The sequence below is a fragment of the Balaenoptera acutorostrata genome, chromosome 19 (genome assembly GCF_949987535.1).
Source record: "Balaenoptera acutorostrata chromosome 19, mBalAcu1.1, whole genome shotgun sequence".
Taxonomy (NCBI): Eukaryota; Metazoa; Chordata; class Mammalia; order Artiodactyla; family Balaenopteridae; genus Balaenoptera; species Balaenoptera acutorostrata.
Window position 1 is genome coordinate 55,020,195 of NC_080082.1, and position 21,434 is coordinate 55,041,628.

General features: G+C 57.1%; 1 protein-coding gene across 2 annotated transcripts; it reads left to right on the forward strand.

The window, feature by feature from the left end:
* The first annotated feature begins 993 nt into the window (after window positions 1-993).
* ATP1A3 (ATPase Na+/K+ transporting subunit alpha 3) lies at window positions 994-21,195 on the forward strand. Of its 2 annotated transcripts, none has more exons than XM_007168044.3 (23): window positions 994-1,138; window positions 5,232-5,360; window positions 5,456-5,515; window positions 5,657-5,860; window positions 7,310-7,423; window positions 7,541-7,675; window positions 8,052-8,169; window positions 8,303-8,571; window positions 9,854-10,052; window positions 10,130-10,239; window positions 10,322-10,456; window positions 13,084-13,276; window positions 13,569-13,744; window positions 13,830-13,966; window positions 14,620-14,770; window positions 14,891-15,059; window positions 17,509-17,663; window positions 17,741-17,864; window positions 18,642-18,787; window positions 19,348-19,478; window positions 20,010-20,111; window positions 20,395-20,486; window positions 20,801-21,195. In XM_007168044.3, exons 1-23 carry the CDS (start codon window positions 1,133-1,135, stop codon window positions 20,827-20,829), a joined length of 3,084 nt encoding a protein of 1,027 aa, XP_007168106.2. In that variant the 5' UTR covers window positions 994-1,132; the 3' UTR covers window positions 20,830-21,195. The 2 variants fall into 2 exon arrangements, with proteins under 2 accessions (XP_007168106.2, XP_028018860.1); XM_028163059.2 differs by having other exon boundaries at window positions 5,271-5,360.
* Window positions 21,196-21,434: the final 239 nt, after the last annotated feature.

A 21,434-nucleotide genomic window follows, 5' to 3' on the forward strand; every position in this document is an offset into this window, starting at 1 on the left:
TGGTTTAAGGCCAGCTCTGATGGAGTGTGTGATGTGCGTATCTGTGAGGTTGTGTTTTGAGGGTGTGTGTTAATCTACACGGCATTTTATGACTCTGATTCTATGGTGTGATGGGGTGTGCAGGGTGTGTGTGCTATGTGTGTTTCATTTCTACATGTTTGTGAGTCCCTGGGGTGGTTTGATGGGGTAGTGTAGGGTGTGTGGGAGGGTATTAGCTGGTGTGTGATGGAATGTGGTTGTGAAACTGGTGGTGAGTGGTGGGGTGGTGTCCGTGTGTGTCCACAGCGTCTGTGCTGTCTGGGTGATGGTCATGTGCGAGTATGATGCTTGGAGAGCCTCTGGCTGTGATGTGTCTCTTGTGTACCTGTGCAGTTGTGGCTCGTTGGATAACTGCCATACCATAGTGTGTGTGTTGGGGGGAGGTCACACAGTGAGGGGAGCCTCAGGGCTTCTACCCCCTCTGCAGCTTCCCTGCTCACTGTGGGGTCTTCCTTGCCCCTTGTGCCCCCTCCATCTCCCCCTCTTGAACAGCACCCCACAGTCTCCAGGGTTCCCCCCTGCCTCACTGCAGAAGAAGGTGCTCTGGCCCTCCTGCCTTATTGCGGTGATTTACGGGGCTTTCCCCCCACCCGGTGGTGTCCACCTTCCACAGCGCACTCCTCCCTCTGGTGGCACACAATGAGGGGGATTACGGGGCTATCCCCCCCCTCGGTGCCCCTTCCTCGGAGCCGACACCCCACACTGCGGGGGTTTCCAGGTCCCTCATTTCGGGGGTCTCCGGGTTCTCCGCCTCCCGCAGCGCTCCCCCTTCGCCGCCTCGCCGCCGCTTTGCGGAGGGTGGGGGGCGGGGAGGACAGCTGCAGTACCGGGGGCGGGGCCACGGGCCGTCCATCAGAGCGGCGGCGCCCCTGATTGGCCAGCGCCGGCCCCCCGGCGGGCGCGGGCATATGAGGAGGCGGAGGCGGCGACCGCCGCAGACTGTGTGCAGTGGGGCTGACCGCCGAACGGACGCGCGGACCGAGGCGCGGGCGCTGCAGAGGCCCCCAGCGCGAGCCCGCGCCTGAGCCCACCCTGAGGCCGCTGCCCCGGCCCCTGCCCCGCCCGCCTGCCCCTGTCCCCCGGAGCCGCCAAGATGGGGGTAGGTGCTCGGGCCGGCCGGGCGATGCCTGTGTGTGTGTGTGTGTGTGTGTGTGTGTGTGTGTGTGACATTGTGGGTCCTGTGAGACTGGGTGTCTGCGGGGGCCGGGGACTCTGGGACCCCTGCTCTCCGGGACCCGGGTTCAGGAACCTGTGAGCCGGCGGACCCAGCCCGTCCGTGTGGTTCTGTCTCTGGTTGAGTGTGTGCGTGGGGCCACCTGGCTTGGCGGGGGTCTGTGGCGCATGTTGGTGTGTCCTTTGTGTGCGGGGCCCGCGGGGCACGGACCCGCCCTCAGCATCTCTGCCTGACCTGGTGCGGTTGCCTGCTCAGCCGTATGTGTGCGTGTGCATGTGTGCGTGTGTGTGCTCCTGGCTCTGTCAGGCCCTGCAGCACCGTCCGCCTGCGATTGTGTGGCCCGGGTTTGTGTCTGAATGTCTGCAACCGTGTCTGGCTGTGTCTGAAAACTGGTGTTTGTGTCTGGGGGTGTTGAAGCCCGTCTGCTTCCCTGGCCAGGCGGGGACAGGTCCAGACTATGGGATGAACACCAGATGACCTCTCTTTCTCCTTCCAGGCCTGGATGGGGGTGCTCCGCAATGCGGAGTGGCCTGGGGCTGCAGTGTGTGTCTAGCTCCTAATCTGGGGGAGCAGACACAGGGGCTGGGGGGAGCAGGAGAGCCATGGCGGGGAGGCTGAGAGCCTGGCTGAGGGCGTATGTATGCAAATGAGTACGTGTGTGTATGGGGGGAGAGGTTGTTCATGCCTGGCTATGCCCTTTCCTCCGTGTCCGTGTGTCCTTGTCTGTCTGTGAGTCTCTCCAGCAGATGCTGCCTCCTCCCCTGGCTGACCACCTGACCCCTGCTGCAGCCCTGGATTCCTCCCTGCGTGTCGGGCGGGGCCGTGGGGGGTTGGGAGGCGGGTGGGCTGGGGTGGATGGGATGAAGAGAGAGAGAGGGTCGGGATGGGAGAGGCTAATGGAGAGGGAGTATGAAGGATGAGGAGAAAGATGGCGGATGAAGGCTGATGGGCCCAGGGATGGAGCTGGGGAATGGGGCTGCAGATCTGTGGCTTGGGGTGGGCGAGGGGAGAAGGAGAGAAGAACTGGGTGGGGAGGGGACTGGGAGACAGAAGGGGGATGTGGGAGTCAGTGATGGCTTCCAGGTAAGTAGAAATGGAGGGGAAGCCGAGGGCAGATTGGAGGAGAGGACTGGGGCTAAGTGCCTTAGAGAAGAAAGGAGCGGGAGGGTCTTAGGAAAAGACGTGAGAACAGGAGAAGTGACACTCTTTCGACATGGGAGGCAGAGACATGGAAAGCAGAGAGAAATGGGCAGAGACTGAGAGAGGTGCTCCGAAAGAGACAGAGAAAAAGAGACGGAGACAAAGAGACAGTCACAGGCAGAGAGACATGGAAAGATGAAGAGAGACATGAGTGGGACATAGACAAGGAGAGACAAAGAGAGAAACTGAGGCTGAGATGAGGAGACCCAAGGACAGACATTTCCTATCCAGAGACAAGCAGAGGCAGCCTGAATGATAGGAGGAGGGGACAGAGGGCAAAAGGGGAGGTTGAGGGAGAGACGCTGAGATGAGGCCTCAGACACCTTGAAAGGGGGAGGGAGAGGCAGGCTGAGGGGCAGAGGCTGTGTGAGCCGGGCAGGTGTCAGGGGAGGCGGACGGCATGGAAAATGGCGAGGAGCCGCAGAGGCAGGCTGCAGCGAGGCAGGCGTGTCCCCCACCCTCAGAGGTGCTCCCGCCCTGCAGCGCGCCCATCTGGGCCTCCTGCCTTGACTGGGAAAGCCTCGGCTCCCCCTCGAACAGATGGAAGCCCGCCCCCAAGGGAGTCTGGTCATGGCAAGGGCAAGGAGGAGCCAAGGCTTGTCTGCCAGGGACTGGGGTATCCCAGCCCCTCCTCCCTCAGACCCAGGAGTCCAGGCCCCCAGACCCTCCTCCCTCAGACCCAGGAGTCCAGGGCCCCCAGCCCCTCCTCCCTCAGACCCAGGATCCAGGCCCCCGGCCCCTTCTCCCTCAGACCCAGGAGTCCAGGGCCCCCAGACCCTCCTCCCTCAGACCCAGGAGTCCAGGAACCCACCCCTAGGCCTCATAGGGACCCAAGCATCAGCTCCCCAGCCTTCCCTGAGGTTTCAGGGGTGGATAGCTGGTTTTCTTCCCAACTTCTCCTCTCCTGCCTTCCAGGCCTCCATCTCTTTCCTCTCCTGCCTTCCTCTTATTTCTCTAACTTGTGCCCATGACCTTATATCTCCACTCTCTCCATCCTTGGGTCTGCCCCTCCGTGGAGGCTGAGACCCCTCCTGAAGCTGTGGGTGGAAGAGTGTCCTCCCTGTCCCCCAAGCCTCCATGTTCCATGTCAGACGCAGTGCTGCTGCAGGGCTGGCCCAGGGCCAAGCCTCCCTCCCACCCCCTGAAACCCAGGCTCCCAGGCCTCCAGGCTGCAGTAGCCTCCCAGGCTCAGCCTTCCAGTCTGGGGGCAGACAGCAGGCAGCTCAACCCTCTACAAGGTCACGAGGGGATTAGCGCTGAGCTGCACTGAGCCTGGGATCCCAGCTTGGCCCTGGACCCGTAGGATCTGTCAGCACTCCTCTACCAGCACCCGGTCTCACCCCACCCCTCCTGCCAGCCTCCAAGGACACTGCCTTCTCCACCGGCCCAGGTCCCCAAACTGGAACCTCAGTCACTCCCCCTCACGCTACATCCAGTTCAAGCCAAGCCCGGGGGCTTTTGCCTCTTGCTGTTCTGCACCCCAAATCCCAGCCAGCTCCTAGTCTGTCCTCCAGAGGCCTAACCATGCCAACCCCTTGTCCAAACCTATCCATGGCTTCCACCAGCCCCCAGGAGAGTGTCTAGGCCCACAGCTTGTCAGTCAAGGGCCTCAGGACTGGCTGCATGTCCAGCCAGGCCACCATCCCCGTGCACAGGAGGCTGCCTCCCAGGCGTTGGTCCCAGCTGTGACTTTCCTCCCCCTTCCTGCCAGGCCTGTGGGGTCTCCCAAGATTTGCTGGGTCCTTTGAGAGACAGAGACATCCATGGGGTTGGGGAGAGAGGCCCAGAAAAAGAGCCAGGCAGAAAAGACAGGGAGAGTGATATATGGGGAGACCTTCAGCTGGAAGGACAGAGATGCCGAGATGGACTCGGAGAGCGAGAGATGCAGGGATAGAGAGGAAGATGGCAGAGCGAGATCGTGAGAGCTAGACAAACAAGATGGTTGAAACAGTAGAGACGGTTAGGGAGAGACACACCAAGCATTACAGAAAAGGAGGTACCTCGAGAGATGAAATCAGAGAGAAGCAGAGATAAGGATGGAGAAAGATACAGACAGAAAATACGGACACTCGGAGACAGTCTGAGATCCCCGCACACCAACTTGGAAAGAGATAGGAACCCAGAGAGAACCCAGAGAGACAGTCTCAGCCAGACTCAGGGAGAGAGACTTCAAGAGATAGAAACAGATATTGTATGAGATGGAAAACATAAAGAGCCAGAGATCAGAGAGAGACCAAAATCAAAGAGAGACACACACAGACGCAGAGACAGAGAGAGAGAGAGAGAGAGAGAGAGAGACGGACAATATGAAGTGATGAGGGAAAGAGAGATCAGAGAAACAGCCACAGAGAGACAGAGATACACACACATGAAGAGAAGGAGAGATAAAGAGGTACAAGGAGACAGAGATAAAACAGAATAAGACAGAGAGGCACAGAGACCTGGAGAGACAGATCGAGAGAGAGAGACAGAGGTAGCGAGAGACAGACCTAGCAAGAGACAGACTAAGTGCCCAGGGAGAGGGAGAAAAAGACACAAAGAGATAAAAAGACACATGGAGACTGAAAGGGAGAGACCTACAGAGAGAGACAGAGAGGCACAGACAGACCCAGATGGAGACTCTCAGGGACAGAGACCCAGAGATACATGGAGCCAGAGACAGAGAGGCCAGTAGGAAGAGATGAGACCCAGGGGTTCTCAGAGATACCCAGAGCCGCAGGGCAGAGACAGACTGAGCCCCCAGAGCCAGCCCCTGCCCAGAGACGCAGCTGCACAGACGCAGGGCTGGTGTCCCCTTGTAACCCCTTCTCGCCCGCAGTCTGGTGGCTCTGACAGCTATCGTGTCGCCACCTCGCAGGACAAGAAAGATGACAAGGGCTCGCCCAAGAAGAGCAAGGGCACCAAAGACCGCCGGGACCTGGATGACCTCAAAAAGGAGGTGGCTATGGTAAGTCCCACCCTCTGCACCCACCCAGGGCAGGCCCCACCCGCCCCTGCCAGGCCTCCTCGCTCACCCGATCCCCCCAAACTCCTGTTCCTCAGACAGAGCACAAGATGTCAGTGGAAGAGGTCTGCCGGAAATACAATACCGACTGTGTGCAGGTGGGGCCGGGCCGGAGGGAGAAGGGTCCGAGGGGGGAGGGGATGGGAAGCCCTGACCCTTGGGTGCCTGGGGGCACTCGGGAAGTGTTGGGGGTGCCAGGGTTGCTCGGGAGGGTTCTGTGTGAGTCCTGTGTCCCCTAGGGTCTGACCCACAGCAAAGCCCAGGAGATCCTGGCCCGCGATGGGCCTAACGCGCTCACGCCGCCGCCCACCACCCCAGAGTGGGTCAAGTTCTGCCGCCAGCTCTTTGGGGGCTTCTCAATCCTGCTGTGGATCGGGGCCATCCTCTGCTTCCTGGCCTACGGCATCCAGGCAGGCACCGAGGACGATCCTTCTGGCGACAACGTGAGCGCCCTCCACCCTGCCGTGCCCAAGGGCTCATACACGTAGGGTCACATAGGCACACCCCACTTCTCCCTTTAGACTTTTCAAAGCCCAGCCTCCAACTTTTTCTCATCTAACTTTCACAATCACCCAGTGAGAGAACCAGAGAAGCTATGAGGAAAACTGGGACTCAGAAAGGCGAAGTATGGGACTTCCCTGGTGGTCCAGTGGTTAGGACTCCATGCTTCCACTGCAGTGGGCACGGGTTCGATCCCTGGCCAGGGAACTAAGATTCCACAAGCTTCATGGCTTGACCAAAAAAAAAAAAAAAAAAGGCCAAGTAACTTGCCCAAGTTCACACAGTAAGAAGTGTGAGTTGGGGGTCCATCCCAAAGCTGTGTGACCTCAGCGGCCTTGAGGATAGACACCAGCAGGGGGTCATGGCCTGAAAGATGCTCAAACAGTGAGAGAGCTCACATAGAGACCCAGGCACAAGCACCTGCTGATTTGTCAGGACCCATCCTCGCAACACACGGGACCACACAGTCTCAACAGACACGATGCCCATAAACACAGACCCACATTCTGACTACATGGAGATCCTCACACACACGTGCACACGTGCACACATATACAACAGTGCAGAGAGTCAGTGCAGACAGTCACACTTGTACACATTCAAACACGGCCACCTAGTTCAGACACATAGGCACAGACAGACATAGACATTTACTGACAGACAGACATAGGAAATCAAACACACACAGAGTTTCAGGCATAACCTGGTGACAGACAGAGAGATGTGAGAATTAAGTATAGACAGTATTCTCAGAAATTAAAACCTAAACAGGCAAACAGACAGACTCAGAGTCTCAGACCTACCCAGACCAACAGAGAGAGACAGAGATCCACATACAGAGACTCAAACACAAACAGTCCCGTACATTTAAAGCCAGGCATGCAGGCAGACAGACACATTGCCTTTAACACAGACAGACACATGGACAGAGAATAGTGTACACTCAGATTCTCTGACACAGGCAGGAAGACAGACAAACCCACAAAATAGAGAGATGGACAGACTCAGAGGCTCAAACACACCTATGTTCAGAAAGAGGGACTCAGGGGAATTCCCTGGCGGTCCAGTGGTTAGGACTCCGTGCTTTCACTGCCGAGGGCCCGGGTTCGATCCCTGGTCAGGGAACGGCCAATAAATAAACAAATAGATAGATAGAGAGATAAGTAAATAAATACATAAACAACAAACATTTAAAAAAAAGCAAGAAAGAGGGACTCAAACATGGACAGGCAGACAGAGACACAGACCCTCAAATGGATACAATGTGAGGTCAGACATACGAATACAGACCCCCAGTGACTCAAAGCTCTCTTCCCAGGTTCCACAAACCTCGGGATGGGGGTGGTGGGGAGTTGCTCCAGGGCGGGCTGTGACCCTGCATCTCCCCACAGCTGTACCTGGGCATCGTGCTGGCAGCCGTGGTCATCATCACCGGCTGCTTCTCCTACTACCAAGAAGCCAAGAGCTCCAAGATCATGGAATCCTTCAAGAACATGGTTCCCCAGGTGAGGGGTACCCAGGCAGGGGCCAGACGGGGGTGAACGGGGGAGGGGGCAAGGCTCTGCCGAGTGACCCCAGGTAGAGGGAGTCAGGAAGGTGACTCTTCTCCATTCCACCCCCAGCAAGCCCTGGTGATCCGGGAAGGTGAGAAGATGCAGGTAAATGCTGAGGAGGTGGTGGTCGGGGACCTGGTGGAGATCAAGGGCGGAGACCGAGTCCCAGCCGACCTGCGCATCATCTCAGCCCACGGCTGCAAGGTGGGCTGGGGCCCAGCTCTGCCCTTCCTGGAGTGGCCCAGGAGTCCAGGCCCCCATCCCTTCCTCCCCCAGGACCCAGGAGTCCAGGCCCCCGGCCCCCTCCTCCCCCAGGACCCTGCAGTCCAGGCCCCCCTCCTCCCTCAGACCTACAGGTACCTTAGGCCCTGGCAAGAAGCCGTGTACCGTCCCCAGCTTCAAGAGCCCAACCTCTGTCCTCCCAGACACAGGCACCCAGACTTCTAGCTGTGACTTCCAGGGACACAGCCTTCAGCCTCATTAACAAAACAAACGAACAAACAAAAATCTTGACCTCTCCTCTGGACAAATGCCCCTTGACCCCAGGCCCGGGGCTGACACCTGTCTCCTGTGTCCCCAGGTGGACAACTCTTCCCTGACCGGCGAATCAGAGCCCCAGACCCGCTCCCCCGACTGCACTCACGACAACCCCTTGGAGACTCGGAACATCACCTTCTTTTCCACCAACTGCGTGGAAGGTGAGGCAGGGGGGAGGGGTGGTTCGGGCACCCAGGTGGGGCCGGGCTCGTCCAGATAGATTGTCGTGCCTCAGGGGCTCGGGGTCCCTCTGAAGCTCGCCAAGTCTCAGCCCAGTCCCCTCTGACCCCACAGGCACAGCTCGGGGCGTGGTGGTGGCCACGGGTGACCGCACCGTCATGGGCCGCATCGCCACTCTGGCTTCCGGGCTGGAGGTGGGCAAGACGCCCATCGCCATTGAGATTGAGCACTTTATCCAACTCATCACTGGCGTGGCTGTCTTCCTGGGCGTCTCCTTCTTCATCCTCTCCCTCATTCTCGGATACACCTGGCTCGAGGCTGTCATCTTCCTCATCGGCATCATCGTGGCCAACGTCCCAGAGGGCCTGCTGGCCACTGTCACTGTAAGGCCCGGACCCTCGGGTCTGAGGGAGGAGGGGGCTGGGGCCCGATGGCAACAGTCTTGATTGCAACTTGGACATCAAGGGCCAAGCCTGCCAGATGTTGAATGAGGAGGGTCCTGGGGCTCAGAGGGCCTCACTGACAAAACCAACCAACAGGGAATCCCCTGGCGGTCCAGTGGTTAGGACTCCGCGCTTTCACTGCTGAGGGCCCCCGGGGTTCAATACCTGGTGGAGAACTAATATCCCACAGGCTGAGAGGCATGACCCCCAAAAAAAAAAAAAAAAAAAAATTCGACAAAGAATCTTGAGAAACACTGCCAGTCAGAAAGGGCTAACAACCCTATCATTTTTGAAGTTAACTTACAAAATTAAGAAGCACAACCTCATGGTAAAAAGTCTAAAGAATACATTAAAATAGTTAAAAATTAAAATAACAGTCCCGACCCACTGCCCAGCCGTCAACCCCCCTCCAGAAGCAGGCTCTCTGCGCTGTTCCCGGCAACGGTGGGCATATTGCCACGTGTGTAGTAATTGTTTGCAGGGTACACAGAAGGGACCATCCTAGGAATACTATTCTTCTCCTTGATGCTTTTACTTAATAGATCCTGCAAAGTTTTCCATATTAGCATATTCAAAGCTACTCTAAGTCAAAGGCCTTTTATTGACCTACACTATACAAACAAGAGTTGCACATATGAAGGTACTGCCTGATGAGCTGGAGGCAACTGAACACACCCCAGGTCAGCTGCACCCAGATCTAGTTCCCCAGAAGCCCCCTCAAGACCTGTTCAGCCCCTCCCCTCCAACCCCAGGGTTACCCCTAGGATAGACTGGCTTCAAACAGTGTAGCTTTTGTACTTCACATCAGTGGAATCATTCAGCAGGAGCTCTTGTTTCTGGCTCATTTTTCGCTGAACACTATGTTTTTGAATTTCACGCATGCAGTTGTAGGCAGCGGTTGCTTGTTCTTTTTCACCGCTGTATAGTATTTCCATCTTTTATTCCCCAATTTATTTGTCCCTACTGCTGTTAGTGGACATTTGGGTTGTTTGCAGTTCGGGACTATTATGTTGCTGATATGAACATTCTAGTATATTTCTTTGGGGTGCATCTGAGCCCATTTTTGTGGGTCTATACCTTGGGTGGAGTGGCTGGGCGACACCCCATTCTTTGCCCAGGATTCTCTCTGGGCTGGGCAGTTGGGTTGTTGGCAGTTGTGTTGCTGGCCCAACTCCACCGCCTGACTCTACCTGTAACTCCCCTGCCCTTGCACACACCCCAGGTGTGTCTGACCCTGACCGCCAAGCGCATGGCTCGGAAGAACTGCCTTGTGAAAAACCTAGAGGCTGTAGAGACCCTGGGCTCCACATCCACCATCTGCTCGGACAAGACAGGGACCCTCACCCAGAACCGCATGACGGTCGCCCACATGTGGTTCGACAACCAGATCCACGAGGCCGACACCACTGAGGACCAGTCAGGTGAGGGTGGGGCCCAGGCAGGACCGAGGGGGCCTGGCTCCCGGACACCCCCCAGCCCTCACTCGTACCTTTCTCAGGGACTTCATTTGACAAGAGCTCGCACACCTGGGTGGCCCTGTCTCACATTGCTGGACTCTGCAACCGTGCCGTCTTCAAGGGAGGTCAGGACAACATCCCTGTGCTCAAGGTGGGTCTGGCCTCCCGCTCGCCTCAGCTTGGCCCTTGCCCACCCCGCGCTGCTCTGCTCTGACAGCCCCCTCTCCCCACAGAGGGATGTGGCCGGCGATGCCTCCGAGTCTGCCCTGCTCAAGTGCATCGAGTTGTCCTCCGGCTCCGTGAAGCTGATGCGCGAACGCAATAAGAAAGTGGCCGAGATCCCCTTCAACTCCACCAACAAATACCAGGTACCCTGGGCTCTCCGGGAGAGTCGGCCTGGATCTCACTTTCTTTTTTTTTTTTTTAATTTAATTAATTAATTAATTAATTTTTTATTTTTGGCTGTGTTGGGTCTCCGTTTCTGTGCGAGGGCTTTCTCCAGTTGCGGCGAGCGGGGGCCACTCTTCATCGCGCTGCGCGGGCCTCTCACTGTCGCGGCCTCTCTTGTTGCGGAGCACAGGCTCCAGACGCGCAGGCTCAGTAGTTGTGGCTCACCGGCCTAGTCGCTCCGCGGCATGTGGGATCTTCCCAGACCAGGGCTCGAACCCGTGTCCCCTGCGTTGGCAGGCAGACTCGCAACGACTGCACCACCAGGGAAGCCCCATGGATCTCACTTTCTCTACGACGCCCGAAAAGCAGTCAGCTCTGCCCCGCTGCCCTCCTGCTTTGGGCAAGTTATTACCTTTCCCAGAGCCTTGGTTTCCCCGTCTGTAAAATAAGCCCAAGAGTATCCACCCAGTGGGGAGACGAACACGGACCCGGGAGTGAGAGCAATATCTCTGTTGGAGTGAGCGGCAGGGGAGTAAATGTCTTCCTGCAGCAGAGTGGGAACCAGCCGGAGATCTCATTCATCCATTCAAGAAATATTTTTTTGAGCAGCAACTACGTGTCAGAGGCACTTGTGTTAGGTGCTGGGGATACAGATGGCAGGGAAGTCCCTCCTCTCACGGAACTTATGCTCTAGTGCCAGGAGACAGACAATGACAAAGGATGAGAACACTAGGAAATTTGGAATATGTCAGCCAGTCACCATGCTGAGGGAGGGAGCCCTGCAGGCGTCTGGGGGCAGCGGGCACAGCGTGTGCAAAGGTCTTGGCGAAGGAGTGTGTTGATGTACTGAATAGCCAGGGAATGTCGAGCCAGGAAACGTGGTGGGAGGGGAGGGCAGTGCGTGCTGGGTCAGGTCCCGTAGGGCCTTGTGGACACGACTCGGGTGTGACCCTCAGGGGGACATGAGCCACCGAGCAGAGGCAAGATGGGACCTGACTCACATTTATAAAAACTGCTTTATTGAGAGATACAGTTCACACACCATAGCTCACCCACTTAATGTGCATAATTCAATAGTTTTAGTATATTCACTGATACGTGCTATCATCTGCCCAGTCAGGTTTTAAAAAAATATTTATTTATTTATTCATTTATTTTGGCTGCTCCGGGTCTTAGTTGCGGCATGCGGGATCTTTAGTTGCTGCATGCACGTGGGATCTAGTTCCCTAACCAGGGATCGAACCTGGGCCCCCTGCATTGGGAGCTCAGAGTCTTACCCACTGGACCACCAGGGAAGTCCCTACCCAGTCAGTTTTAGAGCATTTCCGTCACCTCAAAAAGCAACCTCATACTCCTCGGCTTTATCCCCCTACCTCCCCCCGTCTCCCCGAGCCCTAAGCAACCACTAATCTACGTTCTGTCTCTATGCACTTGCCTATTCTGGACACTTCATATAAACAGAATCATACGATATGTGTTTTTTGATGTCTGGCTTCTTTCACTTAGCATGATGTTTTCAAGGTTCCTCCATGTTGTAGCATATATCAGTGCTTCATTCCTTTTTATGGCTGAATAATTTTGCATTGTATGGATAGACCACATTTTGTCTATCCATTCATCTGCCAATGGACATTTGGGTTATTTGCACCCTTTGGCTACTATGAATAATGCTGCTATGAACGTTCGCCTCCAAGTTTTTGTGTGCACATCATTTGCATGTCTCTTGGGTATATATCTGGGAATTGCTGGCTTGTGTGGTAACTCTGTTTAACCTTTTGGGGGACTGCCAGAGACTGTTTTCCAAAGTGGCTGCACCATTTTTCACTGACTCTAATATTGTTTTTAAAATATTTATTTATTTGGCTGTGCCGAGTCTTAGCTGCGGCACCCAGGATCTTCGTTGCCTCGTGAGGGATCTTTAGTTGCGGCATGCGAACTCTTAGTTGCAGCATGTGGGATCTAGTTCCCTGATCAGGGATCAAACCCAGGCCCCCTGCATTGGGAGCGCGGAGTCTTAGCCGCCGGGCCACCAGTGAAGTCCCGTGACTCTCATATTTTAAAGGCTCCTTCTGGCTGCCATGGGGAGGAAATACTATGGGGAGGGGAGGGCAGAAACAGGGACTCAGTGTGGAGGCTGCTACGATATTTCATGAGAGACGGTGGTGGCCGGATGGGAGGGCAGGGGAGGTGAGAAGAGGTCAGAATCCGGGTACTTCAGAGGTGAGCTGACCAGATTCGGTGATGGGTCAGGTGCGGGATGAGAGGTTGTCGGGCAAGGCAGAGAGAGAAGCACGTATCCTAAGGACCCCTGAGATTTCTGTGAGAGAGACACAGAGGGGAAGAAATATCTGCGAGACGGAGAGACAGAAACGGGCAGGGATGAGCAGAGGTCTCTGTGAGAGAGCCTGAGAAACAGATGAAGATCTCTCGGGTAGACAGATTTGGACAGTGCCCTCTGGGGGAGCCTGGCGGTGGTCTGTCCTGGCACCCGCGGCTCTGGACGGGGCGGCAGCGGGGGGGGTCCTCTTCCCCAGCTGGGTGCAGGGCAGCCTCCGGGTCCCTCCCTGTGAGGCTCAGGCGCGGCCGCCCTCTGCCCTGTCCACAGCTCTCCATCCACGAGACCGAGGACCCCAACGACAACCGGTACCTGCTGGTGATGAAGGGCGCCCCCGAGCGCATCCTGGACCGCTGCTCCACCATCCTGCTGCAGGGCAAGGAGCAGCCGCTGGACGAGGAGATGAAGGAGGCTTTCCAGAACGCCTACCTCGAGCTCGGGGGCCTGGGCGAGCGCGTGCTTGGTGCGCACCAAGGGTGGGGCCAAGTTGGGGCAGGGGCTGGGCCAGCTCTGGGGGCCCCTTGAGGGTAAGGAGGGATGTGAGGCTGCCCAGAGCCTGGCTTAGAATAGGGCCTCCCAGAATGCACCATGAATGAATGAATGAATGAATGAATGAGACCGGAAGGCGTCTTTCAGACATGTGTGTTGACTGACTGTCTGGCCAACTAGGGAGCCTGACTGCCGGGACCGGGAGCTGTGGGCAGGAGGCAGGGAGGACCGAGGCTGGAGCCCCTGTGCCCCTCTCCCTGCACCAGGTTTCTGCCATTACTACCTGCCCGAGGAGCAGTTCCCTAAGGGCTTTGCCTTCGACTGTGACGATGTGAACTTCACCACCGACAACCTCTGCTTCGTGGGCCTCATGTCCATGATCGACCCTCCCCGGGCAGCCGTCCCTGATGCGGTGGGCAAGTGCCGCAGCGCGGGCATCAAGGTGTGGCCCGGGGCAGCAGGGGAGGCAGGGCCAGGGCCCCAGCGGCCAGCGGTGAGGCTGGACCGTTTGCACATGATGCCCGCAGGTCATCATGGTCACGGGCGATCACCCCATCACGGCAAAGGCCATTGCCAAGGGCGTGGGCATCATCTCCGAGGGCAACGAGACCGTGGAGGACATCGCCGCCCGGCTCAACATTCCCGTCAGCCAGGTCAACCCCCGGTGAGCCCCGCCCTGCCCAGCTCAGGTCCCTCTGGGACTGTGGGTCCCCCTCCTCCTGGGCCTCCTCCATTGACTCAGCATCTGGGTCCTGTTCCTCTTCCATCGTGAGGATGGGCAGCCTGGTGTTGCAGTTGCGTGGGGTTAGCAAGGGGTAGGGTCACATCCCAGCTTTGCCACACATGAGCTGTGTGACCTTGGGCAAGTCACGTAGCCTCTCTGCGCCTCAGTTTCCTCCTCTCTAAAATGGGCTGCTAGTAATTCACATCCGAGAGGATTCTATGAGACCCCTTATTTCTGCGTCCGTCATTCTCTCTTCCCATCTCTCTTTTATGTCTTTGTCTCTGTCTCTCTCTGTCTCTCATCTCTGTTCTGACTTCCTTAGCTTTCCCACCCTCATGTCTCTCTGTGTCTGTCTCTATTTCCTAGCTGCCTGCATATCTCTGTTCCTCTAAGTCCAGTGTCCCAAGGTTCTTCCTGAGGTCTGCCCTCCATCCCTCCTACTGCAGCCCCCTCCTCCCCTGTTTCCCTTTCATCTCTGACCCCCAGAGCCCTTGTCCCTCTCTCAGAGGCTGGTCCTCTGTCTCTCCTGTCTGTGAGTCTGTCCAACAGGTGTCACTGCCCCACATGTCCTGAACACCCTCTGCTCTTCCCAGGGATGCCAAGGCCTGTGTGATCCATGGCACCGACCTCAAGGACTTCACCTCTGAGCAAATCGACGAGATCCTGCAGAACCACACTGAGATCGTCTTCGCCCGCACTTCCCCCCAGCAGAAGCTCATCATTGTGGAGGGCTGTCAGAGACAGGTGGGCTCAGGCTGGGGTCCCTCGGAGGAGGGGGCCGGGGGTCTGGACTCCGGGGTCCTTGATGAGAAGAGGGTTTGGGGCCAGGCCTCTGGGCGTCGTCCTCACCCCCTCTCTCTCCAGGGAGCCATCGTGGCTGTGACTGGGGATGGCGTGAACGACTCCCCCGCCCTGAAGAAGGCTGACATCGGGGTGGCCATGGGCATTGCCGGCTCTGACGTCTCCAAACAGGCAGCAGACATGATTCTGCTGGATGACAACTTTGCCTCCATTGTCACGGGTGTGGAGGAGGGTGAGTGAGTTGGCCCAGGTGGTCCTGGAGACTGGGGTCCCTGCATGAAGCCCGAGAAGGGGGAGGGGACAGGCCAGGGCTGCAGCAGATGCACGGCGGGAGACCACAGAATCCCACCAGGCCCCTGGCAGAGCCTGAGCTTGTCCTTTTCAGTTTTCTTCCCCTGCGGAGTTGGGGGCTCCCTGGGGGCAGGACTCAGCCAACGCATTTCTGGGTCCCAGTGTTGCCCAGCACAGGCCCAGTCTGGTGGGCAAGGCACATTCGGAAGCATTAAAAAACAATACTCATGGGGATTTCCCTGGCAGTCCAGTGGTTAAGACTTCGCCTTCCAATGCAGGAGGTGCGGGTTCGATCCCTGGTTGGGGGGCTGGGATCCCACATGCCTCAGGGCCAAAACACCAAAACAGAAAACAGAAGCAATACTGTAATAAATTCAATAAAGACTTTAAAAATGGTCCACATCAAAAAAGTCTTTAAAAAAAATACTCATAAGTACAACCTCAGGGAAGCAGAGGGTCCTGAGGGAGCCCTGAAGAGGCCCCTCACCCAGCCTGGAGTCAGGGGCTAAGGAAGCCTCCCCAAGCGGACAGGGATGGCCTGTGCCAAGTCCCTAGGGCCATGTGGGAATTTTCACGTAGAGAAGTGCCAGCGAAGGGAGTTGCAGACAGAGGCAAGGCCTCAAGGTCTCAGGCGGGGCCGCCGGGCATCACCTCCCGACGGGCCTGGATGCGGCCACAGATGGGGCTTGTTCACATTCAGTTTTATTCTGATTATCAAAGTAATTCATGATAATTATAGAAAATGTAGAAAAGCATTAAGAAGCAAATTGGAATCACCCGTAATCTTACCATCCAGAAATAATCACTGTTCATGCTGTGCTGCATTTTCTTCCTGTCTCTCTCTCCTATTTGAAATGTCCCCAGTGTAAAATATAACTCATGATAAGAGAGAATTCAAATGGTAAAAGCTGAGCCTACAGTGTCAGGTTCAATGCCCTTATCCCTTGTCTCCTGTGGCCCAGAGGACACATGATTAACCCTTTCTCATCCCCAAGACATCCTCCGTGCACCTGCAGAGCACACACTCACAGAGGCGTTCACGCCGCCCAGACATTTATTGGGCCCCTTACCTTGTATATGGTGCCGGGGGCTGGAGATACAGCTGTGAGCAGAGCAGACATGGGTCCTTGCCCTCAAGGAGCTGGGAGAGACAGCCTTCTGCAAGTTAACAAACAAATTGTAGCATAGCAAACATAATTACATATTGTGGCAAGTGCTAAGAAGAAAACCAGCAGGGTGCTATGATAGATGAGGTCCTACCTATTTATTTATTTGTTTTTTGGCCACGCCGCGCAGTTTGCGGGATCTGAGTTCCCTGATCAGGGATCGAACCCGCGTCCCCTGCAGTGGAAGTGTGGAGTCTTAACCACTGGACCGCCAGGGAAGTCCTCTGTGCCTTCTTAATGACACACCTTGTTGCTCATCTCAGCACACGGTGGAAGGTGGAGGGAGGGGCTGGCTGGGTTCATCTTTAGTTTCTTTTTACTTTATACACACTGTACTGATGGAATCTTTATTGGGATATGGCATTCACACAAAGTCAGGCAGCTCCGTGACTTTTTATGCACGCACACACCCACACCCACCGGACCCCCATCAAGATAGAGAACATTTCCAGCCTCCCGTTAGGGTTCTATCAGGTCTCCTCCAGTCTATATCCCCCCTCCCAGAAGTAACCACTATCCTGACCTTCAGCAACATGCGTTCGTTTCCAACCTCTTCCAAATGGAATCATGTGATACGAATGCTTCTGTGTCTGGCTTTTTTTCACTCATCATAACCTCAGTGAGATTCATCCATGGAGTTGGGGGTGTCAGTAGCTCGTTCCTTTTTCTCGCCGGGTGGTATTCCTTTGTATGGACGGACCACGGTTTACTTATCCACTCACCTGCTGATGGCCAGCGGGTCAGTTCTGGTTTTGGGCTATTATAACTAATGCCATGGTGAACATTCTTGTACTTGCTTTTTGGTGGACATAAACACTCATTTCTCTTGCGTATAAACCTAAGGTGAGGATTGCTGGGTCAATAAGGCAGGGATGTTTAACTTTTAACAGAAACTGCTGGGAATTCCCTGGTGGTCCAGTGGTTAGGACTCCATGCTTTCGCTGCCAAGGGTGCTGGTTTGTACCCCGGTTGGGGAACTAAGATCCCGCTAGCCACACTGTGCGGCCAAAAAAAGAAAAAAAGAAAAGAAACTACCAAGCAGTCTTCCGAAGTGGTTGTATTTTGAGAATGTTTGAACAGGGGCAACATGGTTGGGCATCTGTATGGAAAGGCAGGCGGTGGGGGAATGGATTAGAAAGGATGCATGGACCGGGCAGGGAAGGGGCGGAGGGACTAGGGTGCCCTGGCATGGGTGCCGAGGTCTGAGCCTGCCCCTGCCAACAGGCCGCCTGATCTTCGACAACCTGAAGAAGTCCATCGCCTACACCCTGACCAGCAACATCCCCGAGATCACGCCCTTCCTGCTGTTCATCATGGCCAACATCCCACTGCCTCTGGGCACCATCACCATCCTCTGCATTGACCTGGGCACTGACATGGTGAGGCCCCGGCCACCCCCAGGCTCCGGGAGGGTAGGTTCCCCCCCGTCCCCGACTTACTGGCCTCTCCTGCCCAGGTCCCTGCCATCTCGCTGGCGTACGAGGCTGCCGAGAGTGACATCATGAAGAGACAGCCCAGAAACCCACGCACTGACAAGCTGGTCAATGAGAGACTCATCAGCATGGCCTACGGACAGATCGGTGAGGACCTGGGGACCCCGCCTCACTTATGGCTGAATGCCCAGTGCCTGGCCCACCGTGGGTGCTCAGAAACCTTGTGCTGAATGAGTGCAGTGAAAAGTAGGACCTGGTGCTGGAGGTTTGGAAGGAGTGACTTACAGATGGGTGGTGGTCACCAAGGTGGGGCTGGCACAGGTGGAGGAAAGGCCCGGGGCTGCACCCGGGGAGCACATGGGATACTGAGTGGCAGATCAGGGCTGGCCCCAGGATGGCCACTCCACTGCTCCACCCGCCACCGTGATGGGAAGGACCAGTCAGCCTGTGAGCTCTCTGAGGGCAGGAGTGAGCCCCACGCCCCCCTGCCTTCTCCTCCATCTTTACTGGAGGTGAGGTGTGCAGTCTTACAGGTGCTGAGCGCCCTGTAGCTGGGAGTGTCCCAGGAAGCAGAGGCTTGGTGGCGGTGGTCAGAGGCCTAGGGAGGTCATTCCTGCCTAGGGGGTCCTCAGGGGTTTCCTGACATCCAGGTGGCCTGGCTCAGGTGGGAGGGAGCCTCCAGGTTCTCCCCTCAGGAGAGCCCCGTCTCCAAGGTTCCTGCTCCAGAGGGCCAATCTCAGGGGCTCACCACCAGGGGGCACCCTCAGATGGCCCTCTGGGAGCTCAGCCCCGGATGATGTCAGGCAAGAGGACCGGGTAGCTCACCATCCTCGCGGTGTGGGTCTCAAGGGGCCTCAGAGGTGCCCTGGGCTGGCTGCCTGCCCCACCTGAGCCTCTCCTCATCTCCCTTCTCTCCTCCCCCAGGAATGATCCAGGCTCTTGGTGGCTTCTTCTCCTACTTTGTGATCCTGGCAGAAAATGGCTTCTTGCCTGGCAACCTGGTGGGCATCCGGCTGAACTGGGATGACCGCACCGTCAACGACCTGGAGGACAGTTACGGGCAGCAGTGGGTGCGTAGCGCTGGGTCCCACAGCATGGCCTGGGACCTCCCAGGCGGGTTCCCTGCCCGCAGCATCCTGGGCTGGGGCGAGCCGTCCCAACCATGCAGGGGCAGCTTCCTGTGATGGTCCCTCTGCCCCAGGGGCGGCATCAAGATCCTCGCCGGACACAAGGGGCCTCCTGGCGCTCTTGCCCCAGCCCATCACGGTCCTGGCCACCGGCCATGCTCTCTGCCCCACCAGGCGAGACGCCTTTGCTGCCCTCTTCCCCATCTCTGTCTGTGCCTTCAAAGCCCAGCTGGCGTGCCCTCAGGAGGCCCCCAGGATCTCTGGTCCACAACCGAGGTCACCATTACCCTCTCTCATTCCTTGTACATTTTCTGACTCTTCCCGCGGGGCTCTGAGCTACAGAGGGAAGACACGCCCCTTAGGGGATCCCATCTGGACAGAGTCCCCGCTTTGCCCTGGGGCCCCACGCAAGGGCGCAGACAAGGAGCACGTGGGCCTGGGGTGGGGCCTGGGGCTGCGGCCACACTGACCGCCGACCGGCACACGCAACATCGCCCTTGCAGACCTACGAGCAGAGGAAAGTGGTGGAGTTCACGTGCCACACGGCCTTCTTCGTGAGCATAGTGGTCGTGCAGTGGGCTGACCTGATCATCTGCAAGACCAGGAGGAACTCCGTCTTCCAGCAGGGCATGAAGTGAGGGCCGCGGGCGCCGGGCCTGCTCTCTGTCCCACCCCATGTCTGTCTGTCTGTCTGTCTGTCTGTTTCAGTTTTGCCTCTGAGTTGATTTTCTCTCCAGTGGTCACATCTATCTTGGATTCTCTGTCTCTCTCTCTCTCTATGTGTGTGTGTGCACAATGCTGGGGTGTCCCTGGTCCCTCTCCAGATCTGCTTTATCTTTTTTTTTGGCCGCATGGCATGTGGGATCTTAGTTCCCCCACCAGAGATGGAACCCTGCAGTGGAAGCGCAGAGTCCTAACCACTGGACCGCCAGGGAATTCCCTGCTGTATCTTTTCATACCCCTGCCTGTGTGTCACTGTCTCTGTCTTTATACTTCAGTGTCACCATCTCCCTGGACCCATCTGTGCTTCTCTCCCTCTTTCGGTCTCCATCTCTGTGTGTCTCCGTGTCTGTCTCTGTGCGTCTGCCCTTGGCAGAGCCTCTGTCTCGGTGGGATGGGGGTGCCTGCTCGAGTTCTCTGGGTCCAGCCCTGCCTGTGCCTCCAGGAACAAGATCCTGATCTTCGGGTTGTTTGAGGAGACAGCCCTGGCTGCCTTCCTGTCCTACTGCCCCGGCATGGACGTGGCCCTTCGCATGTACCCTCTCAAGTGAGTGCCCCCTCCCTTGCCATGTACCACCTGCTCCAGGATCCTCCCGGGAGTCTTCCCCATGGGACGCCCTCACGGGGGGGGGCGGGGGGGCGCTGTGCAGACCCCAGCGCACAGCCGTGACCCGGGCACCCCTCACCTTGGGCACGAAGGACCAGGGGAGCATCCTCGCAGTGCGGCCCCGCCTGTCCTCTGGGACCCTGCCTCTGTGTGTTCCCCCCCCCCGCCCCCCGCCCCGGTCTCCGCCCCACACTGACGCCCTCCTGCTCTTCCGTCTCCGCAGGCCCAGCTGGTGGTTCTGTGCCTTCCCCTACAGTTTTCTCATCTTCGTCTATGATGAAATCCGCAAACTCATCCTGCGCAGGAACCCCGGGGGTGAGGGGCTAACTGGGTACAGGGGGGAGGCTGGGGGGACGGGACGGGGCAGCTGGAAGGGGAGGCGAGAGAGCACTGTGTGACTGATACTAACCTCACTCTCTGTTTCCCCCCAACGCCCTCCCTCCTGCATCGTCTCTCCACCCTCTTTGCAACTCTTCTCTCTTCCTGGCTCTCTGGGCCTCCTCCTTTCTGTGTCTTTCCCTGTGTCTCTGCCCCTTTTGGTTTCTTTCTGTGCCGCTGTCTGTCTCTGCTTGTGCTTCTCTCCCTGCCGTCTCCCTCTCGTCTGTTTCTTTCCTCCTTTGTCTCTCCAGGTTGGGTGGAGAAGGAAACCTACTACTGACCTCAACCCCACCACATCGCCCGTCTCTTCCCTGCCCCCCAAGCCCAGGACAGCCCACTCCGGTCCCCCTTATTTTGTATTCTGGGGGGAGGGGCCCTCTCTCCCCTTGGCCCCGCCCCCTCAAGTTATCTCCCGCCTCCCTCCCCCTCTTCCCCCTCTGGCTGGCTTCTCTCCCCGCCCCCACCCCTGCCCCGCCCCGCCCCCTGCCTCTCTCCTCTCTCTCTTTTGTGTGTGTCTGTTCCTCTCCCTCTCCTCATCCCTGCCACCCAGCCCCCTCCCTGGGCTCTTTTTTACTCCCCCTCACCCCCTGGCTAACGCCGTCTCTGGTTCTGGACAATTATCAAATATATCAGTGGGGACAGAGAAGCCGCGTGTGTGTCGTGCTTGCTTTGTGGACCCAGGGTGTGAGCAGGACGGTGTTCCCTGTCCTGGCACCCGTGGCTGGGTGATTCACAGAACCCCAGGAATTTAGCCTGGCATGAGCTTGGGAGCCATGGAATCTCAAAGTCATCAAATCATGGAGTTGTAGCCCCACACGGGTTAGAGTGAGAGCACCTTGAATTCGCCAGGAGATGGGATCATGGGATCAGAACAGGGGAGAGGAA